The following is a 14,389-nucleotide window of genomic DNA, read 5'->3' on the forward strand; positions in this document are numbered from 1 at the left end:
GGAATATATATGCAAATAGTAGGCAATGCGAGTCAACAGTAGTTAGGCAGAGATTCCACATATGAATTGGGGACTGGATGGATTCACATTGCAGTTGTTCATTTCCTGCAGAGAGGTGAATTTTACTTGCATTAGTATTACTACTAGAAATAAAAAAATCCTTTCCTTTTTGGCACACCATCACAGCTCATCTATCCCGCAACCATTCACATAGTATGGAAAAAGAAATTAAACTTTTATAACCCAACAATGCCTTGAGCATCTCAACTTTTCCTCTTAGTTTATAGAAATTAGTTTATTCTCCATGCCGAAGTATATATACTCCAATAGTTTTATTAAGAATTTAAGATGGCCTCCACATATATAATTTTTTTGTGCGCTAGCTTTTACATAAATGTACTGTAAAGTGAACTCAAAGAAAAAAGAAAAAACCAACTTTCATCTCTATGAATGCATGGAAGTGATGGGACAATAAGATATGTTGTTCGGCTATGCATATGTATATATATGTAGACGTAAAAGCAAATGTTAAATTATGTAATTCCTCAAAATCAACAATATACTTCTGTTAACTGTCGTAGTTATTTTCTTCTTACTCTAAAGGGTACATCAAAACTAATAAATTGAAGATGAAGGTTAACTCTTCTCTTCCTCGATCCGTTCATTTTTGATCAATCAACTAGCTGTGATCTTCTCTGAAGTTTCAATAAGCAGAAGAGCTAGAAAACACATATATACAAATTAAACATAACACAAGTCATGCCTACATAGTTAACTACGTACATCATGCATTCAGACAACTCCCTCAAAACCCATCACCATCCAATATCTCCCTTTTGCCGATGCCCCGATCGATCACGTACACAAATGTTACCAGTGTTAATCTACAGCACACATACAACGAACACTCCCTCCATTAATAAATCTCAAAGCTAGAGATCGAATAAGTCTCAATCAACCCTAGCTAATATCAAATTCCTTTTTTCTAACAAACAAAACAAAGATTCCCAATGTGGGGTAAATCCCTTATAAAAAGAACCCTAAGGGATTCTCTCTCTCCTCCCACCGGAATTCGACCGGAATTTCTATAGTGAAATGACGTGTGTGTGTGTGTATGTTTATATATGTATATTCACATATATACATATATATACATAGATAGATAGAGATATGCAGGTCATGATCGATATTTACAGGTCCATCCACTCCTGCATAAACACCAAGTCCCATATTGTACCCTTGCTATGACTCCTCAATCATCTCTGCCCCACCTTACCCTAGCCATCTATTTGCCCATAATATTATTTACTCCCAAACTCGTAGCACTAATTTCTCACCTATATATACACACAACACCCTTCTACAAACTTCATACACAAACATTCTAGCTCACTACCAGCTAGCTACCTTCTGCTTCATTCACTAGTTAGGCTGCAGGCTAGGTTCTTCATTCTTCCCTGAGAATCGAACATGTCTGGGGTTTGGGTTTTCAAGAACGGCGTCGTCCGGTTGGTGGAGAACCCGGGGGCGGATTCCCTGCATGGCTCCAACGGCCGGCGCAAGGTTTTGGTTCACACTCCCAGTGACGAGGTCATCAGCTCTTACGCTGTGCTCGAGAGGAAGCTGTTCTCACTTGGCTGGGAGAGGTACTACGACGACCCAGATCTCCTTCAGTACCACAAGCGCTCCACCGTCCACCTCATCTCTCTCCCCAAGGATTTCAACAGGTTCAAGTCCATGCACATGTACGACATCGTCGTCAAGAACCGGAATCTGTTTGAAGTCAGGGACATGTAGTCTGTCCAAACTTGGATCTACTACTGCCTGCTGGCTTATGCTGATGAATGTGTTTGTGATCCATGATAATGATGATCGATGACTTTGTGTGTTTGGATAGTTTGTGAGTTTGTAACTTTTTTTTCTTTCTTGTTGGGAGGTTCACTGTGTTTGGTTTGCTTCGGTTTGCTGTATGTAGGTACGGTTTGTATTTAGTTTAGGGAAATCATGGGTTTGATTCGTGATAATTGGGTACTCTATTGTGTTTGTGTACAAACTAATTGAATGTTTAATGCAATTGTGTAATGAAAGTTGGGTCTTGATCAACTGATCTTGTGTACGTGTGTGTTTTTGTTTCTAATTTCTTTGAAGGGACTGAGATTCCCATGTCCCTTCAATTATATAACCAAAAGATCGAGACAATTTAAAAAGAATGTAATTATCCAATAATACAAATATTATCAGCATCATGATATGTTTAATTGACGTCCAAGCTTGGGTCTGCATCTTGTGGTGTGAATCAAAACTCTATACATGCATATTCATCAATTTTTGAATTACCTTGGTGTCTCAGATCGTGATTTGTCTTAATTCTGATAGAGCCAGGCCATGGCAGGCTTCCATATATTCTAAATATCAAACATCCAACCCGCAAAAGTTTGATATGTAAAATATATGATCGATGTAGAATTTTAAGCATTACAAGCTTGGTTCTCCAGACAAATGTTTGTTGACACGAACTAAGAGAGCTAGGCAAGGGACACAACACGTCGTCTAATTAGCCAACAATATTTTCATAGGATCAAAATCAGTAACTGTAGCATGATGAAAATATCTAAGTACCCTAATGCATGTCGACGACCGACAAATCAGGTAAGTGAGACCAATGATGTGATCGGCCGTAATCCCAAAATGGAATAATATAAAGCCATATATAGACAAGGAGGCCACGGCAGCTAGCTAGTGAGAGATCCAAAAACTACTACGACTTACTTTGATATCTATGGCAGCCAACCTACTCCAAAACGGAAATAGGAACCAAGAGCCCATACACCCTCCCATGCTCAAGAGAAACAAGCTAGGTCAAAGGAAGTAGTAGTTGATTTTACCCTGCGTACTAATCTTCATGATTCTATGCAGCTCTCATTTGATTCTCTATGTAACTGTTTTCAAATATGGCATATATCTATACGTAGAATTAAGAATCTTTACTAGCTAGGGCTCACTTGCATTTTACTAATCTTTTCGATCTAGGGCTTACTAGCTATCTTCTAGTATCAAATTCTTCCAGTATATACGAATTTTTCTTATGTTGACATGAGATATGAATAAGCAGCCATGCACGAACCCGGACTTGTTGGAGACAAGTGCTTAGTTAAATTTAAAGAAAGCTTTTGAGCCTGTGGAGGCTATGAGAGATGTTCTATCTATCTTCCTGAACCCTAGGGTCGGATAAAACCCAGTGGCCCTGACAACTTGTGCAGATAGACTCTCCATATGAGTCTTATCAGCATGCATGTACGGCGGATGGAGAACCCATTACATTAGCAGAGAGTTGTATAGCAATAGCTAGAGCGCGCTAGCTAGATCTCGAACTCTCATATGCTTGATGATCATATATATGCCCATGCCTACTTTGAATGGGATACGACTCACTTTCCATCGAGTAGTCACTTCCTTGTTCGAATCAATCGTCATGGTCTTGTTCCCATTCCAAAGGGCCATGTAGACATGACTGAATAGAACTTTGGAGAATGAGGATCATGAATATATGGAGAAGAAAGAGCTAAGAAGGAGGGAAATGAGCTCTAGCTCTTTGTCTTTTTTTATCCATCCCGGCCATCTTCACTGATATCCTTACAGGATGGACAAGAGAGATCCTATATGCATGTCTTCTTATGAGTTAGATTTTGACGGCCACAGCTTCATCATGTCAATATGTATTTGGCCCATGCAATCATATCTAATATATATGATCAAACTTATATATTGAAATCATATCTAATATATATGATCAAACTTATATGTTTTTCTTTATTTTGTTTTTGTCTTTTTCTTTCTCTTTGTTGTTTCCTCTCGCCAAAAAAAAAAAAACTTATATATTGAAATCGTTATTAGCACATTTCAAATGTAAGTTTACACTTGTATAAAATTTTCACATATAATGATATCGTTATACTGTGATGAACAATTAGATGATGACTAATATATGTATGTCATTATCGATCAGTCTCGAGCTCTCGATCTTCATAGAATTATATATGCTGACTGATCGAAATTTAATATATAAAGATATCTTACTTCGATCAGTTCGTTAGTCTAAGCTGCAGGCTTTTAGATCGATGACATCAGTTTATATATATATATATGAGAAAAAGAACATTATCTGGATTTCTGTATATGTATTCGGCTTTTCAAACTATATATGCATGTGGAGGACTAAATTAAACTATCTACTCCCACTTATGTACATCCTTTCTGCAGCTGCGCCTACCTTAATTTCGTAAGACTATAGCTAAATGCATGTTGTCATCAAAGTCTTTGAAAGCTAGCTTAGTGTGGTTGGCAGGCCATGACTTATGATCTTTGTAAATCATAATCTATATTTATCGATCAGCGACTTATATCTAGCTAGTGAACCCTGTTTGCCTTTCAGCATAAGCTAATGTAATATCTTAATCCGGCAGATTTCAGTGATAATTAACGAATTTGACCGCCATCAAGCTAGGGTTGATATATATTGCCATGCCAACTTCCAGCAAAAGAAGCTGTTCAGACTTGAGAGTAAGATAGAAGGAGCTAGCTAGGTACAAGTATATATGCAACGCTAGGTCGTTTAATTAGCTGCAAGGGCTTCCAATTATACAGATCGAATAATGAAAAACTTGACCTAGCTAGCTAGCTATAGCAAGCCTTGAAGCGTACTACGTACTAAGTATTAAACTGAACTGATGAAGTGGAGGCCGGCATCGTGATTGAAGAGGATGATTGAGACTCGATACATATAGTCACTTTCTTAATCAGTACTGTTAAAAATGGCATGGCATGGGGTGGTGATTTAGACAATGATCTTCCTTAACAATAACAGGAAGACACTACCTGAATGGTCGATCTACGTGAATTATTTTGAGGAGTTGGTGTTAATCACAAGGTCTTCCATGGGTTAATTATTGGTTGGTCATGATAAAGGAACAAGGAGTGCTGATTAAACAATTGCAATGTTTCTTATAAACCCTAGCTAGCCTTAGGCAGCCAACTACAAAAATGTCCACGCACGTACATCCTCGAAATATAATCCCATCTTTCCGAAAGTTCTTTATCTACTTCTGATATTAGTTGAGATCATTGTATATGTTGAGACATACTGAGTTTATATATGCAGACCTCTATACAAAACTTGGGGTGTCTACTTAGGCAGTACATAAAGAAAACATTGTTCTTTCGGATGTTTGTTAATTTGTTATGGCATCCTATAAGAAGTAACTATGTCAACTTCTCGGTGAAACCCTAATTAACATAAATAGTTACGCAACTCGTCCCTCTAATACCGCCATGCATAAACCTTCCTTGCTTATTTAAGGTCGACTGTTTACCTTTTCCAGCATTATTCTCAGCAACCTAGAAATCTCCATTATGCAAAATAATGTTTGGGGTGCCCTATACTCCTATAGTGGCTCGAAAGCTTCCGATCGAAATCAAATCTCCTGCTAGTCGGCCTATAGTCGGTCCCTTGAAGCAAAAATGTCTTGGAACATTCTTCTTGGTTGTTTGTTTGAGCTACCAGTTCGAAATAATGGTATTTGCTTAGGGCCATGAAAGACATGTCACTGAGCAACATCACCACCGTTTTTTGTGTCGATCACATCGCATTAGTCTTCCACTTTTGTTACTAGAGCTAACCGCTATTGCCTCCTTATGGTAAAAATCCTTGTATATCTGTAATTGCCTGCCCAGGGACTAATGACTAAGAGTAGTCCTTTGGTCTGTAAGTCCAGAGTCAATTACTGAAGACCTAACAGTAAAACCCCAACACTCCATGGAATGCACAGCACAGCTGTATATGTAATAATCAACTGGACTTTACAGATCAAATCCTAATTTAAAAAAATAAATAAATAAATAAATAAAGGCCGGGCAATGGCACAAACAGATGACAACATCAATTAAGCTCCTTTGTATCAGAATCAAGCACCAGTCTTCTATTTGTGTTACATTCTTTTTTTGAAGGAATATTGTTTAAGATTCTCACTCATCAACAGTAAATTAAGTTCAACAAGGACAAGGCATGTTCACATAGTTAAATACATAACATGCTATATATCATGCACAAAAAGTAGAAATAAAAGACGACTGTCCTCGAGGAATCACTGCATCCTGCAGAACCCAAACGCTACAAGTCCTTGAGTCATAGATCGGTTCTATCAATGACTTGAAAATGCTTTCCCTCATCTAACTCAGCTTTTGATGTTAAATTTTCCTCCGGATCATCACATGAGTAGGAAATAGTCCATTAGAATAGTTAATGAACTCGATACCATTTCCTGCATATACCTTGAACTCGGGTATCAGGAATTCATTGAGTTTCTTTTGTTTGACTTGAGTATCTCATCTTCACCGTATTCACCTAGTGTTCGATCCTCTATCATTGTCCTAAAATGCAAGTAACTGATCCATTGGACAATTGCTGAAAACAAAATGCAAAAGAATTATTGGTCTTTGGCATGATCTTCTTTAGGCTTTCTCCAAGTCTCTCTGCTCTATACGGTACAGGTTTCCAGGACATGTTTGATCTCTGATCGGTTGGAGAACTATCAGAAAGAATACTAAAGCTATAGCTTGGGATCCATGACCTTGATACGCACCCAGGCTTGTGGATAATATATTTTGCCGTTCTTCTCGTCGGAATATAAATAGACATATCTACAGGTGGCCGGAGGGATACAGGTTCGGTGGTCATTATTTAGGGTTTAGGTCCTTGTTATTTTGAAGATGGTGAGATCCAGCCAGTATGTAGGTTTATGGCTCTTGCTGAAATTTTTGGTCTCAGCTACAAGAGTTCTCAAGGCTCGCTCCATACATATTGATGGGAATGATAGAACGTTGATCGATTGGTCTGCAGTGAAAGATTAATATCTTCACAAAGAAGAAACGTTCACCAAAACCCAGTTCAAAATGTTGCTATATCATGTATCCAAAAAAAAAAAAATGTTGCTATATTAAAATTAAATCTAGAAACATAGTGAACAGTGATAATACAAGAATGTAACAAATCTCTCCCCCACACTCTCCCTCCTTCCTCAGCACAATTTGTTGAACTGAAGCTCATGTATCGTATAATTTGAGCGAAATGCTCCATCACTAATTTTTACTAGTTTGTGCAGTCAAATCCATGACAAATAGAAAGCCAGATAACCAAGATCAGAAGTAACAAGATTCCAAAAACCACCAACTTTATTTTCATGTTTTGGTACCACAGCTTCCTTCTCATTTGTGTCCCTTTATTTTTGTAATCTTGGGCCTGAAAAGTACAATAAAGTTGCTTAGTACTTACTAAAGACATAGACAAGATGAATGGATAGGGTTTCTCTTGCCTCCAATTTACCTGAGAACGAAGGGTTTCAGTCTTGTCAACAAGAACAGTAAGGTTTTCCCCTCTATCAATAGCCTGAAAAGCATGCAGACAAACATGAAGCAAAACATCTTATGCATGGTTGAGTGATAAATGATGAAAGAATCCTTCAAAAAATGCAATAGAGTAAATTAAAGAAAGCTAAGGTAATAATTGCAAGATTTTAGTTATATCAAGTTATATAAATATGGGACTCCAGTCTGGCCAAAAATTCTCTCGACACAAAAACGAATGTACGAATTCATCATTGATGCTATATAGTAAGCTCATCCTCTTTAAATAAATCCTCATTTTACAATATTTATCTCCACTCAGAGAAAGCAATTTCTTGTTATATAGTACTTGACGATACGGACCTCATACTAAATGGATTGCTCCAAACGAGTAGATTTTAACCAACACTGCAGTGTAGTATACAACCAGAAGTGTTCACATCACCAGCGAACGACAAAGATGTGCTCAAGAGGAGAGATACAAAGAAACAAACAAGATAGCATTTGGTTCACTTTCTCTCCTGTTCTTTCTTGATTTGATATTTCTTTACTTCATAGTGTGAAGGACTTCCAGCTAAAAGCTCACTTCATTTTATTTAACAAAAACTTGGATGGCATAGTACAATCACTGATCCCTCTCTAGCCAAAATATTTAACTGAAAATAATGAAATTGAAAACGTGCTCCATGCAATTCCATTCTGTAAGGCTATGAACTTGCCATGAGTTCTGATGGTCTAGCCAAACCCCAACACATAAAAAAAAGGGGAATTTTCATACACACCCAATTTTGAAGAGTGATTTTAAATAAAACCCACCTAATATTCTTATCTGATAGACATTTAAAATGTATCAATTATGATAAATATTATGTCCTATTTTTTCTAAATTTTACACAATTGCCATCATTCAACTATAACATATAAATATAATAAATAAGCTTAATTGATGCTATCTTAAATACCTTGATTATGAGTTTTTCTTTAACACTAACATTTTTCAATCAATTTGCAAGAATCATGCAGTTTTCTTTATTTTTATGAAAAAATCTAGATTAAAGGAATTCATTCTCTAATCTATACATAAGGTAAAATATAATATGAATAAGATATCTAATCTAAACCCTAAACTCTATACCCTAAACCTTAAACCCTAAACCCTATACCCTGAACCCTATACCCTATACCCTGAACCTATACCCTAACTCTATACCCTAAACCCTATACCTTAATAACCCTATACCCTAAACCCAATTTTAGGTTTCTTCTTTTTAGGTATATTATCATATCATGCCCAACTTAATAGGTACAATAGAAACGTAAGTAGTAGAGAGTAAAATGTTCTCTCGATTAGGATGAGAAATGATATAATAATATACCTAAAAAGAAGAAAATTAATCAAAGAACAAGAACGTGTACCTTACAATTAATTAGACATTTTTCGACTATGTAGAGAGACACCAAATGTGAGCTTAGGAATAAAAAGTATCATCCTATTACAAATGACATACTTCTGTATATAGCATATATATATGCACTTAAGTTAGTAATAACAAGGTAAGAAATTAAAGAATATAATTGATTATGACAAAGGTAAACCCAACTAAATTTAGCTAGTATTTGAGTTTCAAATTGATGCTAAAATTGAGAAATATACCAAATTTAGTTTTCTACTGTCTGAAAGGTAAATTAGAGAAACCAAAAATTGAAGAAAACTAGTAATTATAGACATTTGCTCTATATGGTATGTATGCTTATGTGGAGTGGGTGTAAAATAAAAAAAAAATGTATGGGTTTATATTAAAAGAGGTCTAGTATTTTGGGTTTTTATCTAATTTTCTCTAAAAAAAATCACCGACATTCATGATAACCCCTAATTAAGTTGTATTGACATCACCAATGTGGTGTTTCCTCTCTCTCTGAAGTCTTTAACACGTAAATGTAGTGTAAGATTTTGATTCATTATGAGGTCACTTAGTTTATACTTCTCTAGTTTGTACATTCTCTCATAAATTTATGCAGCAGGATTTTTTTAGCCTGGTTTTCGTACAGTAAACTTATATGGAAGAAATAAGCAAAAAATTATGCAACAAAAGGATCATACATGCAAGATGTTAGATGCAGAAAAAAAAGAGACATACTGGACGTACTAATCAAATGGATAAGAAATCGAAGTTAGGAAATTATCTTTACTTCTATGTTTATTTGGATGAAGAATCTAGATTGATTACATCCATTTTTGGTTGTTATGGAGATAACATTTTCCAACATTAGTATGGACTCCAATCCTTGGCCTGTTAACAACGATCGTAACTTCTCTTGTCAGGTACAGTATGGCATAAATCTTCCAGGCTTAATCTGGGACAAAGTTAAGAAGTATGCTCTTTCAGAGAGCACATTACAACACCTAATAATATGGCCTTGGATTAACGATTGGGGAGATTCATTATAAAATTATAGATTACTCCAACCTCCCCAGAAACATAATGCCACTGCAGAAATGCCATGGGACATGCAAACTACAAAATCACACTCAAAACAAGAGAGAGATACAAAGACACCAAAGTTCACTTTATTGTACTCATCTTTCTTCGTTTGAGATTCCTCTGTCTGATGGTGGTTAGTAAGTGTAGCTAAAAGATCTATTCACTTGCTGCTAAAAAAATATTGACTTCAGAAGCATATCACTCCTAGCCAAAAGATTTGGTGGAAAAGACTAACCCTAAAAGTCTGAAATCGACACCAGCATAAGGAAGCCACACACCCCCTCCCCCTTCCCCCTTTTGACACCACCATTGTGGTGTGACCTGTCTCTACTTTACTGTTCTTTTGCACATAAGTTTTGGTCCACCTATGAGTTCACCAATTTAAGTTCATGAAGAACTTACTTGACTAAACATAATTCATGAATTTTATTTCTTTGATAATCACCTCACTCTTAATTGTTTGTCTCCACGATAGTAAGGGCCAAAATGTCTGCCAAGTAAAAATGTCCAAAGAGGTCTAAGCAAACTCTGAAACAAGGGAGGTCCATGTATCCTTAAAATTAAAAACAACATTTTACCAACAAAGAAGAAAAGAGAAAAACAAATTCCTTCCAGTTACATCACAAACCAGATACCTCGGCAGAAAACTAGAGAAAAGAATGACTATGGAGATGCAGAATGGTACATCAGTAACCAAAATAACTTCATAGTTTAAAGACTAAGCATATGCATTATATTCGAAACAGAAACACATTTTAGCAATCATGATTGATTTACCTTGTCAATATTCTCTAACATTATGCTTTTGACTTCTGAAACTTGCGCCTTCACTTTCAATAGCTTTTCAATCTCTTCTGCGTGATCAATTATATACTTCATGTGCTCTTTCATTATTGGTCTGTAATTTTTAAACCCATCTTAGTTGACCACTAGAAAGAAATATGTTCCCAAAAGCATAGACATTCAAGTACATAATCACATAAATTATCATGAATGAACGTACCCAAATTCCTTGTTAAGACTTTTAGCGATAGCTGTATCTGCTTTACCACCCCCATATCTTTTCCTAAAGTCGGCCTTCACTCGTTCTAGAAATGCTATAGATATCTGTTTGCCAACTGAGTCCTTCGCAACCACACAGTACGCTGCAGATTCCACAAAACACCTAGATATGAGTTGATAAGAAGTTAATATATCCCCACTAGCTAACTAACTGGAAGGGTTTTGATTGGACACTCAGACAGATAACAACAACACATGACAGTATATCTTAATTCCATTGTTTCATATTGAACTTAAGAACCAATACTTAAGTACAAAGAAGTGAACAATAGCTACAGAAATGGATCAACAGTAGGACTTTTACCAGTTAATATGCTTTTAAGTACTTCAATTAGATGAGCTGGCATGTAATCCTAACTAACTGTGTAACTGAAGTTTGAGGGAGACCTAAAGGTAACGGATGCTCATTTTTCAAAGAGGCGAAGTTGTAAAGTTAAAATTCAGTAGGGCACTAAATGGAATTATCAAATGCATGGTGTAATTTGGCAGATTCTACTACCAGAAGAACAAAAAGACTGACATATTTCTTCTCCCAAAATTAAGTTTAAGCATTCAAATCATGAATTAAATTTTCGAAAGTGTAACTTGGTAGAACTTGTTTTCGAAAGTGTAACTTCAAAAGCATTCAGCTCATCTAATTGATGCCCTTAATTTCAGTGTTCCCATATCCTTAAATTTTTGTAAAACACTTGCAGAAAATTCAATCTATTTTAAGAGTTTGATCAGCCACTAGAAAATGACCCGTATACAATACTCTATTATAACCTCAAACACAACCCAATAAGAGGCAAAAGTTGAATTCCTTTCTTATTCTGCCACATTTTTTTTTTTTTTTTGAACAATGAACAGCTAAAGAACCAATTCTGAGAAGCTCAAAACACCAAGCAATATCAGTTCATGGAGTTCACTATTTCAAGTTTGGAGACCAACCACATTCTCAAATCATATCTCACTGGATATGTCCATCTAATCCCACATGTGATACAAAGCAATATCAGGTGGAAACAGTGATATTAAGTTCAACACAAAAATAGATGCATACAACACAACAGCACATATTAGGCAGCATTACCAAGTTATATGGCAAACACTTGATGTCAACTTAAGCATTACTGCATTAGTAACTTAGTACTGATGGTTGCATTAAGTTAAGCAATTAAATGTCTAATCCCACTCTCATGACAATATATAGTTTTATACTTGATCTTCTAAAGAAGATTTATACAAGCATTTAGTCAATGGAACAGTTGTGAGCAGAGAATACAGCATCAAATAGCGTAACATCGTAGAAACAAACAATAACTACGGAAAACCACAAGACTTTTACCAGAAAACCAATACCGCCAGTACATAGTTATTTAGATGAACTTGCATCTTTCCCTCAACTATGACCAAAAGATACAGAGATATGAGGTTAGAATACATACTATTCCAATGGGATATCTATAATACTTGTTTTCTATAAAGGCAACGGTAAATCCAAGACTGCACCCGATGAAATGCGCTCTATATTGCGGAGGTACAGATTCTACTGCTACATGAAAAAAAAGAGAGGACTGATACAAAACGATAGCAAATTACACATTTTGCTTTCTTCCCTAAAGTAAATTAAGAACTCAAAACCAAAGCAGTAGTTGAATCTCGACTATAGAAACACGAAGAAGCCTCTTCTGTTAGCATTTACAATTGACGCAAGGACCTTGTTTCAAGTGCTTCATACATCCTCAAATTTATATATAACACTTAAATGGAATTCCATCCTTACTCAGAATTAACCTACGCTACTCTATATACTACAGTCAGCTAATTTACAAGCCTACTAAACTGAGCTCAAAACAAGTCCAATAAATTCTCAAAATTCATATAGTAACAACCAAAACTCATAATCCTTTCTCTTTTTCCACACTATTCCTTGCAATCAAACAGCTAAAGGTTCAAACTTTATGAGAAGATCACAAAACCAAGACAAACCCAGTTCAAAAAGCTCACAACTTTTCACCTTTTCTCTAAACACGAAGCACAACCCAGATCATATCTCACAGTTGGGGACTAGATCCATCTACTTCCCGCATGCAAATTCAAGAACGAGATCAGTCAACAAAACAGTGAGTCAGTGAGAATTGAATAGAAATGTACCGTAGCCATCTTCAACTAGAAAATTGAAGGTGTGGTGATCGCAGTTGTAAGTGAACTTGTTGTTGGTGGAGGGCAGTCTCTGAAGGCACTGAGCTGCAATCGCCGGGAAGTTTCCGGTGAACTCGGTGTACTCGGCCAAGATCATTATGCCTCTGGCCACGAAGCTGTATATGAACGATTCCTGACTCATTGGCCTCAGCTGAGTCACCTCGGAACTGGAACTGAGAGACAGACAAGGAGAGCTAGTTGGTTGGCAAATCTTGTTTCTTTGCTAGGAAGTAAGAATTTGCTTTTGGGTTTTATTAAGAAACATTATGATTGATTATTAGACTTGGTGAGTAATTAAACTAGTGGAGAGTGGAGACAGGGATTCTGGTTTGGCGCTAATGTTGGAAATGTGATGTGATAAAGTGTGGTAGATATGATTTGGTGTGGACTAAAATGGTCTTATGGTGTGGACTGGTGCCGCCGGCGACAATACCCCCTGATTTGGCAGTCTTTTTTATTTTTAAATTTTCTTTTATAGTAAATCAGAACCGAAATGCGATAAAATGAGGTTTAAAACAAAAATTATTGGAGTAAAAAGCTCAGAGATGTACAAGGTTTTAACCAAGCTTTATTAGCAAAAACTATTTGAAGAATTGCAATGAATCTCAACTCTTTAGTGCATTTTGTGCTTCAAGCAAAATATTTTCAAGAATCGAGTTGGGTGGATGTGAGAAGTTTTCCAGGTGTTTCAATGATTTGGAGCAACTTGCTTTGGGGGAGAGATCTTCTAGTCTAGGGATTGAGGTGGAGAGTTAGGAATGGAGAAAACAAAAGAGCCTGGGATGATAAATGGTTGTCAGTGCCTTGGACATTCTCTTAAAGGAAAGAAGTAAACTAGTGATCATGTTTAGGATTTAAATTGCTTGTATTGATAATATTGATAGCATTGATAGCATTGATAACTTGCCTAGAATAGTCTAGCTGTTGTTTGTATATAACAACAATGATCTTGCACAATTGTAATTCAATTTTTTCAATACAATCAGATTACTAATTTCTTTATGGTATCAGAGCACCGATCTTGGTGCTCTAAAGACTCACTCACCTTCCGCAAACACATCGAACACTATCAAACCAACACTACGGTTAACACAGAAGGACATATTGTCCAAAGCCACATAAACAAACATGACAAACCTACTCATTCTACACCACTCCGACACATAGTTACACCCACTTGCAATATTACAAGTAATGATCCATATTTGACATTATATTGGATTGTGGATAGTGGAGCAATGGATCACGTTTCTCATCTATCA

At 36.2% G+C, this 14,389-nt stretch overlaps 2 protein-coding genes across 2 annotated transcripts; one reads left to right on the forward strand and one right to left on the reverse strand.

The window, feature by feature from the left end:
• Positions 1-1,363: 1,363 nt before the first annotated feature.
• LOC101304860 (flowering-promoting factor 1-like protein 3-like) lies at positions 1,364-2,125 on the forward strand. The gene has a single exon (XM_004296779.1). The coding sequence runs from the start codon at positions 1,471-1,473 to the stop codon at positions 1,795-1,797; it is 327 nt and encodes a 108-aa protein (XP_004296827.1). The 5' UTR covers positions 1,364-1,470; the 3' UTR covers positions 1,798-2,125.
• A 5,019-nt stretch (positions 2,126-7,144) lies between these two features.
• Positions 7,145-13,344, reverse strand: LOC101305162 (vesicle-associated membrane protein 724-like). Its single transcript, XM_004296780.1, has 5 exons — positions 13,080-13,344; positions 10,885-11,026; positions 10,659-10,779; positions 7,379-7,441; positions 7,145-7,294 (listed from the first exon to the last, which is right to left on the reverse strand). Exons 1-5 carry the CDS (start codon positions 13,267-13,269, stop codon positions 7,145-7,147), a joined length of 666 nt encoding a protein of 221 aa, XP_004296828.1. The 5' UTR covers positions 13,270-13,344.
• Between the last annotated feature and the right edge of the window lie 1,045 nt (positions 13,345-14,389).

Source organism: Fragaria vesca, linkage group LG4 (genome assembly GCF_000184155.1).
Source record: "Fragaria vesca subsp. vesca linkage group LG4, FraVesHawaii_1.0, whole genome shotgun sequence".
In the NCBI taxonomy this organism is placed as follows: Eukaryota; Viridiplantae; Streptophyta; class Magnoliopsida; order Rosales; family Rosaceae; genus Fragaria; species Fragaria vesca.

Excerpts from the sequence above, each read along its gene's own strand:
- LOC101304860 (XM_004296779.1), top strand. The coding sequence starts at position 1,471 with ATGTCTGGGGTTTGGGTTTTCAAGAACGGCGTCGTCCGGTTGGTGGAG.
- LOC101305162 (XM_004296780.1), bottom strand. The coding sequence starts at position 13,269 with ATGAGTCAGGAATCGTTCATATACAGCTTCGTGGCCAGAGGCATAATG. Across the intron at positions 10,780-10,884 it reads AGTCTTAACAAGGAATTTGG|ACCAATAATGAAAGAGCACA; the intron begins GTACGTTCATTC and ends TAAAAATTACAG. Across the intron at positions 7,295-7,378 it reads CTGAAACCCTTCGTTCTCAG|GCCCAAGATTACAAAAATAA; the intron begins GTAAATTGGAGG and ends TGTACTTTTCAG.